The 18,002-nt window shown below is 61.0% G+C and overlaps 1 protein-coding gene across 2 annotated transcripts in view; it reads right to left on the reverse strand.

Annotated features, from left to right (window-relative positions):
• Window positions 1–3,259: 3,259 nt before the first annotated feature.
• GNAO1 (G protein subunit alpha o1) overlaps window positions 3,260–18,002 on the reverse strand; it is a 115,959-nt gene continuing 101,216 nt past the window's right edge. Inside the window, exons 7-9 of one of the 2 annotated variants that reach the window (XM_059668010.1) lie at window positions 8,197–8,350; window positions 4,548–4,763; window positions 3,260–3,558 (exon numbers count right to left, since the gene is read on the reverse strand). In XM_059668010.1, coding sequence (XP_059523993.1) covers window positions 4,576–4,763; window positions 8,197–8,350 — 342 coding nt within the window. In that variant the 3' untranslated portion in view covers window positions 3,260–3,558; window positions 4,548–4,575. Of the gene's footprint in view, window positions 3,559–4,547; window positions 4,764–8,196; window positions 8,351–9,521; window positions 14,461–17,089; window positions 17,244–18,002 lie in introns of those variants that run through there. The other variant, XM_059668011.1, reaches the window with a different exon arrangement.

Raw genomic sequence — 18,002 nt, forward strand, 5'->3', positions numbered from 1 at the left:
TGCCGTCGCTCGGTCCTGTTCTGATCGTGTGCCGACTGGGTGGAGGGCTTTCCATCCCTACACCCTGCAGGTTGCGCGATTAAAGATGACATTACGTTTCAGATGTGTGAGAAGAGGAATTGTTTGAAGGCAGTTTGAGGTCTTGAGACACTGGCACCTCGCAGTGTGACTGATGGAAGCCGGGTGTGGTGCCTCACAGCGTTGAGTGGCCCAGGAGAGAGGTCCTAGACTCACGGCTAGATTTTGCATCTGGACAGCTAAGGATTCTGGGTACGACCCACTCGGCTTTTGTCACTTCTGGGGGCATCAGGGATAGACGCCAAGGGCAGTGGCAGGAGCTAGACCAGGGTCCCCTCAGGACCCTATCCCATGGCCTCTCCCTGCCCTGGCTGCCTCCAGGTCAGGGAGCCTGTGGGCTTTGGAAGTCTATATTACGCCGTCTATCTTCTTTAGGGTCATATTTTGTTGAGGTCTTGGTTCCCTCCCCCCACCCTCCCAAGTTTTGAGGCTTTTGTGTGGACGTTCTGTGTTGCTGGAGTCCTAGGTACCCAGGTGGCCACTGGACCTGGACCTCATTTCCCGCTTGAGCTGGGCACCCAGTGTGCCAGCAGATGTCCTCTCCCGGGTGATTCTCCCCATTACGGGAGGGGAGCTGGGAGCCCTGCGGAAACGGCCCAGCAGGTGAAAGGAACCACGGCTTTGCACCGAGCTTGTTCCAGAATAACCTGCCCGCCCGCCTGCCCGGACGCCCTCTGTCTGGAAGCCTCGTCCCATCGCCCAGAAGTGGGTCCAGACCGGAGTGGGCGTTAGAGCCCCTTGGGCTCGACCCCACGCTCCTCGCTCTAACTGCATGGGTCCCCCCTCATCCTCTCCTCAAACCATGTTCCTGACTCATTTTAAGGAAGATGAGGCCACGAAAGCTCTGCTGGGAGAGAACCCTGCCAGACACGGCTCACTTTTGGCAAACTTCAGTGATGCCATATGCCGACGGTCACGGCCAAGCTGTGGCCGGGAGTGCAACCTTCCCATCAACAGAGCTGGTGGGCCTCCCTGTGCAGGTAAGTTGGGGTGAGGGGGGCTGGTGGGAAAAGCACTGGTGTGGCCTGGCTGACCAGCAGGCTGGTCCTGGCTGACAAGGGCCAGCTGGCTCTCTGTAACAGGAGGGAACTGGCTTGTTATCCGTCTGCAGCAGTATCGTCCCCTACCCGCCTCCACTAGCTTCACAAGCCCTGGAACTGCCCCGGCCCGGCCGTTCCCATCTGTTGGGGTGTGGAGAGGGTCCCGCTGGCCTGACCTCCGGGGCCCTCCTCTCTCCCTGGACCGCACGGTGCAGCACTTGCCTGCCTGGCTAATAAGCGATCCGTGGATGTGACGCAAGGACTTGGATGGGCCGTGCTCCTTCCCTCCAGGTCTCGGTCTCAACCGATTTGCTAGTTACCACAGCAAACACCTGGCAGCCTGGGAGAGCGGAGGTGAGGCTGCCGCCCCGGGGGAGACAGCACTGGGCTCCGGTGCCAGGCGTGCTGATCTCAGTCGCCCCTTGTGTGTTTGGCCTGTAGGGGGCTTCCCAGCACCCGGGTGCAGTAACATAGGCCTTTAAAGATGGTCAGGCGGCCGGGCCGGCATGGCTCAGTGGTTGAACATCGACCTAGGAACCAGGAGGGTCACGGTTCGATTCCCAGTCAGGGCACTCGCCAGGGTTTCGGGCTGGATCCCCAGTAGGGGGCGTGCAGGAGGCAGCCGATCAATGATTCTCATCATTGATGTTTCTCTCCCTTCCTCTCTGAAATCAAGAACAAAATGTAAAAAAATAAAGATGTCCGGTTGGGGGCAGAGGGTCCAGGCAATTTGGCTCATTCTTGGGACCATCCATTCTCCCACTGCGGTGCAAGCACTGGGAATAGGAGAAACGGGAGCCTGTATTAGCAGATTTGGGGTTACCCACCCTTCCAGCTGTTTCCCCTTCCAATCCTCGATTGCACGTTACCCTCAGGAACAAACAAAGCCAGCTGCACGCGAGGAGGGGCCGGGAGCCCGGAGGAAGCGGGAGGAAGCGGGCATCTATGGGCAGGATGGCCCACTCTGCCCTCCTTGCGCCCAGCTGGTTCCCCTCGATGGCGGCACCGAGGGGGGCACAGAGAAGGTTGCGGGGGTTCTCTCTCTGCCCCCTCCAGCCTTGCCCGCCAGCCCCCCAGGGTCCGCGGCCCCCTCAAGCCCTCCTTCCCTGTCCCGTGACAACAAAGCCCGCGCGTGGGAGCCGAGTACAGACAAACATTCTCTTTATTGAGCTACACATGAATTTCCATTAGTCAGAGAAGTAGACTGGCAGTGTGTAAGATATCACAGAAACCTCACCGATTGGGAATAGAAAGGCTTAGAAAGACCGTGGGCTTTTTTTTTTCTCCAAGTTTTTTTTTTTTTCCTGTATTTTTAATTTTTTTGTGTTTAGTCGTTTTACCTCCTTTTTTATCTGAAATGGCTGTGACTGGTCTTCAGCAAATGTCTTAAAAGTGAAACCGTGAAGAGGTTTGGGGTTTGAACACGAGTCAGAGTAGAAATGACAGGACTGGTCATGGAAACTGGCTTTCGTGTAAACACTGCATTCCATCTTTGCTTGTTAAATGTTTGCGTGTTTTTCTTTTCCATCTTGTGGCATTTAAAAGAAAGGTGGGGGATTCTTTTTGTTGTTCTTTTTATCTGCGGCACAAACATCCCTCCCCACGTGAGAAAGAGTGGACACAGGTCACCGAGACAGAGGAGAAGGTAGAGGACACACACACACACGGGGAGCATCCATCTGAGACCGAGAAGCGAAAACGTCAAAGGAAAAAAACCCGCAACCCCGACTCCCAAAGACAAGGAAAGCTGACCGGGTATGTGGCACACAGGGCTCATCAGGACGAAGAGAAAAACTGAACAACTGAAAACAATGATAAAGGGGGTCTGTAGAAAGGGGTTGGCGGGAAAACGGTTTTCGATGGGGCTCTTTGTACATATGATCCGGATTCTTCTGGGCAGCTGCGGGCCAGTGAGCGCTGTGCTTTTTCTATACAAACCTGGGGTGAGCGTGTAGCTGGAGTGGCTGGGGGTGTGTGTGTATGTGTGGGGGGTGTGGGTGCAGAGCACAGCCCGGTCTGAGCACATTCTGGAAACCTGGTGCGGACAGGTAGGCCTGGCACCTCTGCAGGGATGTGCCCCCACACCTGCCACCAGGTGAGATGGTGGGGGAGGTGCAGATGTATGTTTCTTTATTCCAAAAAAAAAAAAAAAAAGAGAGAGAGAGAAAGAAATATGGATGTAATGGTGAGTTTTCCATTTTCCTTTTAAGCTACAAAGCACATGAGAAATGTTCTTTTTTTTTTTTCCTTTCAAATTCTAAATGTAGAGACTCAACTAAAACCGGGTTCTACAGCATTCTACAGAAATACACAGCCGTCAGTCACTCTGGGGTCATAGGTTAGACAGGGGCTGGATACAGAAAGGCTGTGTGTCTTACAAAGGCCAAAAGGTCATGCTACCAGGAGATCAAGGTCAACAGCAGAGAGTCCGTGAAGCAGTCTGTAGAGAGAGAGATAAGGGGGTCCAGTCCGACCAGTTTCGTTGCTTTTAAAAACCAACAAACCAACCAACCAACAGACCCTGGCACAATGCTCATGTGTTGGAGGCGGGCAAGATGGGGCAGCATGGGAGGAAGATGAGAAGAAACCCCAGGGAGGCCCAGCCCAGGCCCCTGAGGCCTCCCCCGTGGTCCGGTCTGCAATCCAGCCCCTCCCTGCGGGCCCTCCTGCCCCCTTCTCCCCCCCTCACCCCCTTCTCCCTAGCGCCCTGCATGTCCCTCCCCTCAGCTGCTCTGACAAAGCCGACCAAGCCTCCCTTTTCTGACTCTGCCTGGTCAGCATGAAGAGAGAAACCAGGGGGCAGGGGACTGCTCAGAGCAAGGCTTCCTCCAAGTCCTTGAACCACCACCACCACCACCCACAGAGAAGCGTCCTTAATTTTCCCGTTGTTGCCGGGGGTGTAGGGCAGGGAGGTGGTTGGGCATTGGCCATTTTGTAAAGGATTTTGGGATTTGCAGAGAGCCGGGCAGAACCGAGAGCTCAGGGGGTAGAAGCAGAGACGGGGTCTGGACCGATGCCAGGCCATTTGGCCTCCCCCTGCTCGCAGACAATGGGTCTCAGAGGGTGAACCCACGGGGCTGGTCTCCTAAGTCAGGACTCCATCACGGCTCGTGTGTGTGTGGTGTGTGTGTGTGTGTGTGTGTGTGTGTGTGTGTGTGTGTGTGAGCGTGCGCACAGGCACACACCTGCATGCTCATGGGCTGACTTTGGAAAACCTTGATCTATGGGGGGCGGTCAGTTCTGTCTGAAACTCTTTCTAGAACTAAAAAGAATTTTTTAATATATATCTGTATATATATATATATATAAGTTTTTGTTACGCCTTTTTTTTAAAGTTTATTTACCAACTTGCATTTGCCAGTGGGGGGTGTGTGTGTGTGCGTGTGTGTGTGTGTGTGTGCAAGCTTTTCGGAGTGCTGGGATCATTACCAAGTGGGTTGCTATACAGGACAAGAGGTCAGTACAAGCCGCAGCCCCGGAGGTTGTTGGCAATGATGATGTCGGTGACGGCGTCGAACACCACCTGGATGTTATTCGTGTCTGTGGCACAAGTCATGTGACAATAAATTTCTTTGTTGGGGGAGCGGTTTTTGCTTTCAAATTGTGCTTGGATGTAGGCGGCTGCGTCTTCGTAGGTATTGGGGCCTGTAACAAGACAGAACGGGGGAGCCCCGGTGAGAGCTGGCGGGGACCGGGTGCGAACCCCCAGGCCAGAGGTGGGGGGGCATTTCCCAGAAGCAGGTGAGACGGCCAAGAAGAGAGGACGCTACAGACAGACTCTCCCTCTCCAAAGGCGTCCCTGCATTTTACAGCCAAACCCACATGCGGCTCTGCCTTCGCCCGGCTTCTGGCTTTTCAAGGTGTCTCACTGCTTCCACACGGGATGGACCCAGGAGCCCTGGGCGGACAATGGCCACAGAAGGTCCCTTTTGCTTTCTGGATGAGCACCCTGAGGCCCGCCCCGGTCTGCCCTTCACAGCGCTCACCCCTGGTCTAAACCAGTCCTGCTTGCCTGGCCAACATGGCTCAGTGGTTGAACGTTGACCTATGAACCAGGAGGTCACGGTTTGATTCCTGGTCAGGGTGCATGCCTGGGTTGTGGGCTCAGTCCCCAGTAGGGGGTGTGCAGGAGGCAGCCGATCAATGATTCTCTCTCATCATTGATGTTTCTATCTCCCTCTCCCTTCCTCTCTGAAATCAATAAAAATATATTTAAAAAAAAATAAAAATAAGCCAGTCCTGCTGCTGTGATAAACCAAGGCAGTGGCTCTGAGGGAGGCCTGGCAGGTGGCATCCAGGACTCCTGGCGTCGCAGGGGGTCCGGGGGTCGAGTGGACCTGCACGTCTCCCTGCACTTGGCAGGGCTGGGGCGCCCCTACGCAGTCCTAGTTCTTGGGTGAGTGGCCAGACGTAAGGGCGCTGGTATCCCCTGGGTGGGAGGTTTAAGGTGCTAGCAGCGTGTGTAATACCAACTGGGCCCCACGGCCCCACCCCTGTTCCTTGCTGTCCCCTTGATCCTGGCTGGGGGCTGGTGGGGATATCTGTGGAGGTTGCAAAGGGTTCTTTTTAATCAGCTGCACCCCAAGCCCACATGGCTCTGCCCTGTGGACAACTTCCAATCACCATAAGATATAGACCAACACAGAATCTCCTAAGAGCCCATCAAAGGAAGAAGCCTCTGTCACTAGGATCTGGGAGCTTGGAACCAGTACCATCTGGTGCTGAGGGTTGGACCATACCTCCCCTGCCCCACCCCCCGGCCCCACCCTCCTGCGGTGTGTGTGTGAGCTGCATGGGGAGGCTGGGGCTTGGGCTACTCAAAGGCTTTTGCAGCCAGATAACCAAATGTGAGGGTTTGGGGGGGAGGGGTGGATCATCCCTGGAGTGGGGGTCAGGATGAAGACCAGCTCTGCACAGCCCGTGGGGCAGAACCTCTCTCTCAACCCCACCACTGGGCTGGCATCAGAGCATAAGTGGTGAGTCTGTAGTGAAGCCATCAAGTGAGTGGCAACTCGAAGACGAGACAGAGTGCCAGAGTGGACCCCATCAAGGAGCTTCCTGTCCAGAGAGCGCCAAGACAGGGCACTGACGGAGGTGCAAGTGCCTGGGAGTAACTCCGGGGATGCCCAGCTCATGTCTTCTCAGCATCTGCTGCGTCCTCGCCCTTAACAGCCAGGCACAGAGCCCACCTTGGCCATCCAACTACTACCTGCCCCCTGCCTGTCCTCTGCCCCTTCAGCCTGCTCTGTGCCCCCAGTGGGCCTTGGCACCCCATGGGGCTACTTCATTGGTGACGATTTGCCCTCTGTTGTGGGTGATGTTTGCACCCAACAAGTGACGTGGGGTTGGACCCCTCTGGGTGCTCTGCAGAACTCAGATGCTTCCAGATTCAGACCGACTTCCCTGGGGGCAGGCAGTGCCTCCTACTGTACAGCAGTGAGACTGGCTGCCACGCGGGCCACGTCCCAGGCTCCATGGGGCTGGGTCGCTGGGGACAAGGAAGAGCCTTGGGCTGCTGCCTGGCTGAGGGTCTGCCAGGTCCTGTGGCTCCTGAGACTCATCGGTCACCACTGCTTTCTCCAGACCTGAACTGGTCCTGCAGGGCCCTGGCTGAGGCTGGGAGGGAGGTCAGCAGTGGCCGCCTGCAGGCAGCGCCCTCCTTGGCCCGGGGACCTCTGGGCCTGGCCCGGGCCGCCCTGCAGAGGGCCCCTTCCACCTCCTCCGCGGCAGCTCCCCCGTCCTTGGTCCCCATCCTCTGAGTAACAGACGGCCAGTGGGATGCAGGCCAGGCACCGGGCTCCATGCTCTCCACTCACCCCTGTGGCCACCCCACGCCGTAGGCACTCCTGTTTCTACTGGGGTGCCCGGATGAGAAATGGGGCCAGGGGACTCGCTCGCCCAAAGTGGCAGCGGTCTGGCTCCAGCGGCTGCTTTTGTGCCCCTGCCTGCTGGAGACATGCTCCTGACCGCTGTCCGACCCCAGCCTGCCGCCACCCCGGCCGCTGCCACCCCTGCTCCTAGCACCCTGGGGTGGGCGGGAGCCTTGCTGATGGACAAGCAGTGGAACACCGGTGACAGACGGGCTGTGCTCAGAACAACCGATGGGCCTTTCTCCACACCGAGGGTGAGTGCCACACGTCCCAGCGGTGGAGAAGGGTGGAGGGGCCAGTGTAGCCCTGGGAGCCGAGCCCATGCATGCCCCCTGCTCTCTCGGGGCTGCCTGTGAGGGGGTTCCTGGCTGAGCCAACCTGCGACAGAGCCTCCTCAACTGCAGGGTTCAAAAGGGGCCCCTAGAAGCTTCCCCGTCCAGAGGGTCAAAGGCTGGGCTCTGCACTAGCCCCTGGCTGTGGCCCAGGCCCGCCAGCCTACAGCAGCCGCCTCCCTCTGCCAGCAGCCTCATCCACCATCTGCAAGAGCTCCGTGTGGGGTCTGATACATGCCCCTGGGAGCCAGATGGGAGGAAAAAGCCCAGAGGAGGTGGAGGAGAGGCCGGCAGGGAAGGAGGAGGCTACAGAGAGGAGGAGGAAGAGGAGGAGGGGTTTGGTTTGGGAAAAGATGGGAGGTGGAGGAAGAGGGAAAAGCAGGCCTGATGGTGGAGGGGGTGAAGGATCTGGTGGGACACAGGCAGGCCTCTGATGGTAGAGAAAGCAGGTGTGGCACTCACAGGCCACGCGGCTACACTTTCCAATTCAGGCCCAGGTGCTGTGAGGCCAGCAGCCGCTCGGGGGAGGTTAAGGGGAGGCCACTGGGGAGACCGGGGGAGGCAGGAGACTTCCTCTGGAGGTGACCAGGGTGGAAGGGGAAGCCTGCTGTCCTGCCCGCCTCCTGACCCTCGCACGTCACTCTCGAGTCACCTGGTCACAAAGCATATGGATCAGAAGGTCCACTTCCCCCCACCCCCTGGCCACCCCCTGGTGTTTTCCTCTCGCCCTGTTGGACTCCAGCCGTGGCGCCCTGCACACCAGCCCGTGCTGGCCCGGCAGCCTGTTCCCGGAGCCGCAGGTTCTCGCCTGTGCAGGGGACCCCGGTCCCTGGGAGGGGTGGGGCTTCCGCCTGCACAGGGACCCGAGACACCCACCTGTGTACTCAGGAAAGCAGATGGTCAAAGGGGACTTCTTGATCTTCTCGCCAAAGAGATCTTTCTTGTTGAGGAAGAGGATGATGGAGGTATCGATGAAGAACTTGTTGTTACAGATGGAGTCGAAGAGCATGAGAGACTCGTGCATGCGGTTCTGCGGCCGCAGGCGGGAGGGGGAGAGCGGGACAGACAGCGAGGAGACACGGAGACAGGGAGAGAGAAGAAGAATTAGGTTTGAGAGAGAGGAGCTGGGCTACTCGGCAGCTCAGGAGGCGCTCCCGGGCCCGTGGCTTCTCCGGAGGCGGACGGACAGAACAGTGATCTGCGACACAGCACCGGGCTGCCCATGTCCAGCGCCCAGACCCATCGACGCCCCTCGTCTCGGGGCCAGTGGCAGACGGTGACCAACCATGGCTCCCGGGTGAGGCTGAGGGCCCGGTGACCTGGGCTCTCCCCCTGCGAGGTCCCCAGCCACAGGAGGGTCTCCCTGGATGTGCGCGTGCGTGTGCATGTATGTGCGTGTGCTCGTGCGCGCATGTGCGTGTGCTGGGGGCGGTGGCTATTGGATGGGAGCCCAGAGTGGGGCTTCGGCGCTTCCCGTCCAGACCTGCCCTCTTGAGCCCAGTCTGTGGGTGGGGTGTCCTCTGCGAGGAGTGAGGGACTCTGTGTAGGTCCCCCCTGTGACCTGGGGGAAGTCACACCTGGAGGCAGCCCGTGGGGGAGATGCGTCTGCCCTGGCTGTCCGCAGGGGAGCCCCAGGGACCGGCCACACCTCCTTGTACACAAGTCCGTTTAGCAAATGAATGGCGTGTTGGGCCTCCAACTAAAGCAGAACCCTCAGGGGACAGCCTCTTTTCCCAGGGCCGGGGTGAGGCCGAGGCAGAGGCCAACTTATTCTGTGGTGGGATGCCAGGGGCACACTCGGGTGAGGGTGGGGTGGGGGGAGGGGTCTCTTGGCAGTGTGGGGGCGAGTCTCTCTGTGAACGAACCCCTTTCTGCAGGGGAAGGGACAGCTGCCCTCGCCCTGGAACATGGCCCCCTCACACCCGGCTCCCCGGGCCTACAGCTCAGGCCCAGAGTCATTCCGGGCTACGGTCTCCCTCTGAAGTCAGAAGACGGAGCCAAATCAGGGCGAGAGCAGAGAGCAGTGTGGGTGCCACTGGGCTTTATTCTCTGAGATGGGGGGGCGGTGGGGGGCGGAGGAGGAGGCAACAGTAAGAGCTGAGGAAGCTGCCTATTCTGTTGCCATGGCGACTTCCCCTATCTGAGCAGGAGGAGGAGGGGAAGGTGGGGACACGTCCTCCACGGTCACTACACCCCACCCAGCACTTCCCCCGCCTCGTGCCAGTTCATCTCACCAACCCTTAGAGGGCACGGGAGTGACACAGGTGGCCGGCTCCAGAGCTGGGCCATGTAACAGGCCTCTCCAGTCACTGGGAGTGGTCAGTGCCTTCAGAGGAGGAAACAATGAGGGTCATGACGGCCCAGGACCGCCTATCACACCCGTGACCTCGCTCTGTGGCGGGCAGCCCGTGTCCTCTGTTGCTTCTCGGGAGCCACTGGGCAAGGTCACTCCTCCCTCGGGGACCTGCCGTCACGGCCACTGTCCCTTTACTCTGCTAAGCAGATCCGGCAAACCCATGTGATCTGACCACCCTCCTAGCCTCAGCCAGCCACCTTCATTCTTGGTCCCCCCACAATCCTGTTCGGGGAAGAGCGAGACTCAGCCCCGGGCCACCTCAGAGCCTGTCCGTCAAGGGGCAGGTGGAGGTCTCCCCGCAGGCCAAGGGCAGGGCCTGGGGCTGTGCACGCTCGGCTCACCGGGCTCCGAGGAGAGCAGAGCAGAGATGCTCCGACACCCACGGACGCTACAGGAAAAGCCCCCCCGGTCCACAGCCACTCAACCCAGCGCCCAGCGGCACCGCACACGTCCCAGCATCGCTTTGTCTACAGACACTGGGGGTCACAGTGGGGACATATGCCCAGGGCGCTCCCAGGACCAGAGGGACCACCGGGGTGAGGAGCTGAGAGTGGGGAGTGCATCCATTTGGCTGGGCTGAAGGTCTCTTCCCCTGGAGGCCCCCGGGCTTAGGTCTGGAGGAAAAGCCCAGGCCAAGCTCTCAGCTAAGGATCTGACCGGCACAGCCGCACGCACCACCCCCCCCCAACCCCCAATACAGGCGGGATGTGTGCGAGGCCCTCTGCAGCGGCTGGGGGCTGTAGGACCGGCCACACAGGCTCCTGCTCTCCCAGAGCTCACAGTCTAGGTGGGGAGAGGCAGCGTGCACACATGTCAAACGTCTGCAGGGCCTGCAGCGAGTGGCATAGGGCCCGGAGGAGCCGGGAGGCAGAGGACACGGCGCACAGTCAGACCGGATTCTCCGGGAGGGAGGGCTCGGGAGTGTCCGGAAAGAAGAGCTGATCCTGGAGATTGGGGGGGTGGGGAGGGGAGGGGGCGGCCGGGACGGCACTGAGAGGGGTGCCATCCCTCCCCACGCAGACTGGAGCCCATCACCAAGGAGCCAAGAGCACAGCTTGTCCTCACCGGCTTCCGGGAGGAAACAGATGCCGGAATACAGGGCCAAGGGGAGGCGGTGCCATTTGAGAAAAGAGAGAGAAGCCAGAGGTCACAGCCAGACGACAGCCACCACCCCCACTTGCAGCCACCTGCCTGTCTGCCCCCAGCCCTATGCCTGCTGGGCTTCAGGGCGCTGAGGGCAGCAGGAGAGCTGGGCCCCACCCCCCAGAGCGGCTCGGGGCGGGCACCACGCACGCAAGGACGGGAAGGCGGGCTCTGCACGGGAAAGACCAGCCTCGGCCCTCAGACAACCCCGAGCGGTGGGCAGGGCGGCCAGTCACAGGAATCCTTCGGACCCCAGCAGGCGTGCCCCCTGCACCAGGCGGCCCCCAGGACCAACCTGGGGCTGGGCACGGGACGCGTGTCGTGTGGGTGCGCCTGGCGGAGGCTTGGGCACGGACACAGGACACCGCACTCACGCTAGAAAGAGCTGGCACTTTTATTAACGGAGGTGACTAATACACACGTGACGGCAGCCAATAAATTATGACAACCACTAGAGATTTATTAAACCCACAAGTCACTCTAGTTACAAAATTACAGTTAATGTGGGGTGGGCGGAGGTGGCGGGATGGGGAGGTGGGACGGCTGGCACCTAAGGTAGAGGTTTGGGAAAGAGGGAGGGGGCGCCCAAGCCCACCCCTGCCTGGGATGGGGTGGGGGGGGGGAGGGCGGGAGCGGGAGGAGAGCAGAGAGGCCGCAGCAGCAGTGGGGGAGGCCTGGGGGGCAGTGGGGGCTGGGGCAGAACCACGAGGGGCAGAAAGCCCAGGAGGGAAGGGCCTGGCCGGCGGGGAGGCAGCGGGGATTGGGGGTGGGGTGGGAGAAGGGGCTACAGGAGCAGAGGTGTGTGGAGCTGCTGGCTGCTGAGCAAGGGGTGTCCTCGCCCTGGTGGTCTCGGTGCATGGGGTGGGGGGTGAAACCTTTCCTTCCAGAGGGACCCTCTGCCCAAGAGGGCCATGGATCTAGGACTCGGGGGTGTGGAGGGGGGAGGGGGGTGCTTCCTGCTTCTGCTGACAAGGGCCTCCGTCTGCTGGGGTGGGACCTGCCTGGAGCCCCAGGACCCCCCGGAGGGAGGGCCCCCCAAAGGGAGGGTCCCCCGTCCGCACTGGGGGTTGGGGAGCCTGACCACAATCCGACAGCGGCACCCAGAGCGGTGCTCTCTGCTCAGGGTGGGGGCAGAGCCCACCCATCCTCAGACCACAGTCCACAGGCTCCGCAGGGGCACCTGCCCCCTCCGGCAGGCCAGACAGCCTCAGGGACCTCGCAGTTCTCTGCACAGGACTAAGCACAGGACCACCCACAGCACGTCACTCACAACATCTCCCCCTCCCCCGGCGACGGAGCCAACACTCAGGTCATCTCCAGCTGTTACGCCCCATGGCGGGGCCCTCGGTGACAACGTGGCCCGGCGACGCGGAGGACAGCGAGGGGATTTCGCCCCGGACACCCTCCCCTCCAGGACTTGCCCTGCACAGCCAGGGACACCCTGGTCAGGCCCGGAGGGTCAGAGCACGCAAGCCATGGAGCAGCACATCCGGGAGGGAAAGGCAGCCTGGGACGAAGGCCATGAATGAAGGGCCAGGCGACCAGCTCCTCCTAATGGCCGGGGAGGGCGGGGGCAGGAGTGCTCTGACCGCTGTGCTGCGAGGGGGCGGCCGGGAGGGGAGCCCCGGGCCTGGAGAGCCGGTGACTTCCACCTCTGGGATGATGGTGGGGCTCGGCCAGCATCCCCCTTTTTGTCGATTGCTTTTGAGTCTGGGGTCCCAGGGCAGAGGTAGGGGCACAGCTGGCCGCACCCAGGGTGACGATGCCAGGAAATAACTGTGTCCTCCATGTTGGGCAAAACGGCTTCACCGGCCTGGTAGCCTGTGACGGGACATCGAGTCTTTGGCTCCAGGGGCCTGTCCTCCGCCCGGCCCCGGCGGCTGTGCAGGAGCAGCACGAGGGGAAGGGCACCCGGTGGACTTGGGTGGGAGGTGGCTCCTGCAGGCCGGCTGCCCTGGGATTTCCCAGAAAGCTGGGCGACAGCGAGAGAGCCGAGCCAGGGATGGGCTCGGCCAGGGCCCCCGTTCCTGCAGGCACTTGGCACGAGGGACAGCGCTGTGCATCTGCCAGCCACCACCCAGAACCGGGGGCCTGGAGGAACCGGGGGCCGGCCCTGAGCTGCTGGCAGTCAGGGGTGACCCTGGGGGGCCCGGGGTGGCTGGAAGGGCAGAGGCTCGAGGAGGGAGCCGGAACCCCCTCAAGGCGCTCTTCCCATGGGCACACAGGGGCTGCCTGGGCTGCGGGCCGCGGGCATCAGCCAACCGAAGTGCCGATTCCGGAGGCCAGCCCAGGCCTGGGTCGCCGGAGGTTCCCCACCCATGCCTACCGAAGCCCCTCCAGAGGTCTGGGGACTCTCTTGGGGGAGGGGGTAGATGGGAGAGCCAGCCCGGGCCCCTGCCAGTGCACACTGCAGGGTGGCGGTCCCGACACCTGCCCTCCTCTGCCCCAGGGGCTGGCGGGACACCAAGAAGGAGGGAAGCTGGGGACTGGCCTCAGGGGCTGGGTCCACCCCCTCCCGTCTCCCCCCTGCACAGCGTCCACCCAGCCCCTGCCGGCTTGAGTCGAATTCGCTGTAACTTCCGAAGGAGAAGCACAGCTACGAACACCCGGAGCAGCCCCCTGAGACGCGGAGACGGGGAAGGCGATGGGTCACACGGGCCTGCAAGGATGGGCGTGAGGCGCCATTGCCGTCGACACGCGCTACCTCCCCTCGGCATCCCCACCGCCCACCTCTTCCCTGGCCGCTGTCCAGGCACCGCGGGACTCCAGCCCTCCCACCGTCCACCACATGCCTTTGCAGTCAGTCAGTCTCAGAACCAGAACCTTTTCCAGACCCACGAGGAGTCCCGGATGAGGGCTCCCCAAGGGTGTGCATGGAAGGAGGGCCCGGAGAAGGAAGGGCTTGCACCCCAGGGCTGAGATCCAAGGGGGGCGGGGGGAGGAGGAGGCGCTCACCCAGGCCTGAGCCCTCGGACCCACGCACAGCAGGCCCAGGCCCGGCCTGGCTTTTGATGACGGAGCTGCCCGGACTAGAGAGACCCCAGGAAAAGATGAGCGATGGTTTCCACTGCCCCTCCCCTTCCAGCGCCCCGCCCCACGGCTGCCCCTGCCACCTGCACAACCCTGGCACTTCCAGTCTGAGTCACCATGTGCTGGGGTTGCCCAACCGGGGCCCCGATGGCGGCCCTGGCTCCCTCCTGAGGATAAAGCACTTGGCAAGGGTGCTGCAGGCAGGGATGGCCCGCCCCAGGCATGGCACGGGTACTCAGACCCTGCCCGGCCCGTGTCACCATGTGCTCTGATGTCTGGGGCCGGGCGGCCGTGGACGGTCCTTCCCCCTTCGGTGCCAGCTGCCGTGCTTGCTGGTGCAGAGTCTGAGAGGCCCGAGCTCTGGTTGCCGGGGGTGGGGGGCATGGGCCGGGTGGGGTGGCGGGCGGGAGGCCAGGCCGGGGCTCAGTAGAGGCCACAGCCCCGCAGGTTTTTGGCGATGATGACGTCCGTCACGGCGTCAAAGACAAACTGGATGTTGTTGGTGTCGGTGGCGCAGGTGATGTGGGTGTAGATCTCCTTGTGGGCTGACTTGTTCTTGCTCTCGTACTGGGCCTGGATGTAGGCCACGGCTTCCGTGAAGGCGCTGGGGCCTGCGGGAGAAGGCGGGAGGAAGGGGACGGGTGAGGCGAGGCCACCAGCGGGGCCTCCCGGTGACAACCGAAGCAGAAACCAGACGCGGGGAGGGAAACGCAACCGCTCAGCTGCAGGCCCTGCAGGCGGGTCCTCTCTTGTCCGTGACCGCCCAGCGCAGGCCCCGGTGGGTAGAAACTGTGGTGCCGGTGAGCCACCTTGGCCTCCTTCTCCTCACCCTCGCCTCTCTCAGGCTCACCATCCGGCCCCCGACTTGCTACCTCCCTCGGGGTGTGCACATCGCTCTGCTCCTGGGGGAGCCCAGGCGGAGGGTTTCCAGGAGAGCAGCCACTGTTTGGGGGGGGAGAACTGGGAGCTTTGCATGGAAGCACCCCCAGGCTCCAGGAACTGGGGCCCAGGCACGGGCAGGGCTGCCAGGACCCTCGGAGGGAGGGCAGGAAGGGGAGCTGGATTTTGGAGCTAAGCCGGGGTGGCTGCTGTGCAGACTGGGAGTGGCCTCCCTGGAGGGGGTTCCCGCCCCTCAGGCACCAGGGTCTGCCAGCCCACAGCTCCTCCCCAGATCTGGGCTGGAGGGGCCTGCAGGCACTCACTCAGGCCTCCTCAGCGCCAAGCCAGCCTTGGTGCCTGACCCACCCCGCCTGCTCTCGCTGCCTCCCAGGCCACAGTGGAGGTCAGCCAGGGCAGGATCCCTGCACCCCCAACTTATAGCTAAGAGGGGACTGGCTGGGGGTGTGGGGCTGCTGAGTCCCACCCACTTCTGGCTGCACGCGGCTGGAGGCCTGGATGCGGGGTAGTTGGCTTGATCTCGAGGCAGGGGAGGTTGGCCGGGGGCCTGGTCAGGCTGGGGATGCCCACTCACCTCTCTGACCAGGCCCTGGCCAGCAGGAAGAGCTGGTGGGCACCTGGGCTGCTCCGGCCACCCGACAGTTAGGTAAACCCATGACAACATCCTCACCATAGCACCCTCCCCAGGGAGGCCCGGTCTCTGCCGCCTGTGCAGCGCCCGCACCTCCAATAGGCCATTAGGGTTTCGTAACCACCGTGTGGGAGGTGTTGTGACCGCTGTTAGTTAGTGCCGGGAGCCGGTCCATCCTTGCTGTTTCAAGGGACCTGGCATATATGGCATACTGTTCTTAATATGTTTGCTCACCTTCTTGGCACTATGTGTTTTAACCAAGGTCACCTCTCCGAGAAAGGTTGTTTCCCCAGGTAGGGATTTTCCCCTGAAGTTAGGGAGGGAATAAGACCCCTTGACTAAGTGCCAGGCGGGTAATTAATCACTTTAACTATGAACAATCACGCTTAAGCTACATAATCTTTACTCCCTGGAATGGAGATAAGAAATGCCCTAACCTTTGCAATAGAGATTGATAGGATTGGAATCAACTGGTATAAATACAGATGTAACAAGACAACAGGAAACAGAACCTGGAGAGAGAACATGGCAAACGATCCTGGACAGAAACTGGCCACAGAACCTAGACAGGAACCTAAAGACAGAACCTAGACACAGAACCTACATAGAACCTAGAGACAGAAGAACTTCGCTGGAGAGAACATGACAAAAGATCCTGGACAGAAACTGGCCACAGAACCTAGAGACAGAACCTAGCGAGAGAACATGGCAAAAGATCCTGGACAGAAACTGGCCACAGAACCTAGAGACAGAACCTAGCGAGAGAACATGGCAAAAGATCCTAGACAGAAACTGGCAACAGAACCTAGAGACAGAACCTAGCGAGAGAACCTGGCTGAAGAACCTAGAGACAGAACCTGGCTACAGAACCTGGATAGAACATGGCAAGAGAACCTGACTAGAACCTGGTGACTGAACCTGGCTGGAGAACCTGGACAGAACCTAGAGACAGAACCTAGCAAGAGAACATGGACACAGAACCTGGCTGGAGATCCTAACCAGAACTTTGCCGGAGATCCTGACCAGAACTTGGCTAGAGATCCTGGCTAGGCTGCTGATCAACTGAACGCTGTCTCCGTGTCATTCCTTCTTCGCCGACTCCATCCACACCTTTGGGGACCCCTGGACCTGCTGGGGTTGGACCCCAGCAAGTTAGGATCACCATGGTCACAGGAAGAGCAGATGTTTGGTGAGCACTGGCTGTGTGCAGCGGCCAGGCTGAGCGCTCCATGTTCACCAGCTCACGTGGCGCTCCCAGCCGCTCTGCGAGGGAGGGCTGCACAATCACTGTGCTTATCCCCATCGCACTGAGGCCCCGAGAGGCTCTATAACCTGCTGCGAGTGACAGAGCCAGGGGCAGGACGCTTGGGCTGCTGGGCTCAGCCCCGTGGCAACCCCCTCATCATGTTGGTGCTGCCCCCTCACTGATCATCTCTGTTTACAGATGACCAAGCCGAGGCTGAGCTCACACAGCCAGGACTCTGGCCCTGCCTCCCCTGACCAGGCTGCCCCACTGGCTGCCCCCCTCCCCTCCGCCTCACTACAGCACATGGGGGCGGGTGGGTGGGCGGGTGCAGGGGGCTGCCTTTGGTTTTGTGTTGGCTTCTCTGTGGTTGAATCCGGCGCACCCTCAGGGCGCACATGGGGAGGCTGAGCTCCAGATGGGGGCCTGCTCCCCCGGGTGCCCAGCGGCCAGGCTCCTGCGTCCCTACCTGTGTATTCAGGGAAGCAAATGGTCAGTGGGGACTTCTTGATCTTCTCCTCGAACAGGTCCTTCTTGTTGAGAAACAGGATGATGGACGTGTCCGTGAACCACTTGTTGTTGCAGATGCTGTCGAAGAGCTTCAGGGACTCATGCATGCGGTTCTGCAACAGAGCGGAGAGGCGGGTGAGCGCCGGTGCGCGGGCCGACCCCCCGCGGCCACCGCACAGCGGGACAAGCCAAGGAAATGTCCGCCGACGCGGCGGGACGCACCACCGAGGGACAGAGACAGGAGGACCCACAAGGACAAGCGGGTGCGGTCCCCGCCTCATTCTACACGCAGGCAGGTTGGAGTGGAGCTGGGCGAGCGGGGAGGGGAGTGCTGCCCCAGCCCTCTTCCCCCAGAGGGCCGACCCGGCTGGGGCAGCGAGGTCTCCAGCTCACGGAGAGGACATGCACCATGCACTCGGGGCAGGGCCACACCACTATCCAACACGTCTACACGGAACCGCGGGCCATGCAGATCCCTCTACCGGGGCCTCATTCCGATTGGCCAGCGGGGGTGGGGGGGCACGCATTCAGTGGGGGCACGCATTCAGTTGGGGCACATTAACCGAGGACGAAGAGGTCCTCGAATTAATCCAGAGTTGGAAGCAGACACAAGGGGACAGACAGCGCCTGGGGGGTGATCTTGCTGTGGCCTTGGTGTGGGTGGAGACTGGGTTGGGTGGCTGGGCCATGGCTGGGTCATGGCTGGGCAGGAGGTTTGGCTCTGGGTGAGCGGCTTAACCCAGCAAAACAGAAGAAAACAGAGAGGAAGATAAAAGCCCAGCAGAAAACATGAGAGAAAGAGAGGGGGGGGAAAAACCCTGAAAAATTGGTTCAACCAGTAACAGGGCCGGGAAGTCAACGCAGGTCCAGCC

The sequence above is a fragment of the Myotis daubentonii genome, chromosome 15 (assembly GCF_963259705.1).
Source record: "Myotis daubentonii chromosome 15, mMyoDau2.1, whole genome shotgun sequence".
Taxonomy (NCBI): Eukaryota; Metazoa; Chordata; class Mammalia; order Chiroptera; family Vespertilionidae; genus Myotis; species Myotis daubentonii.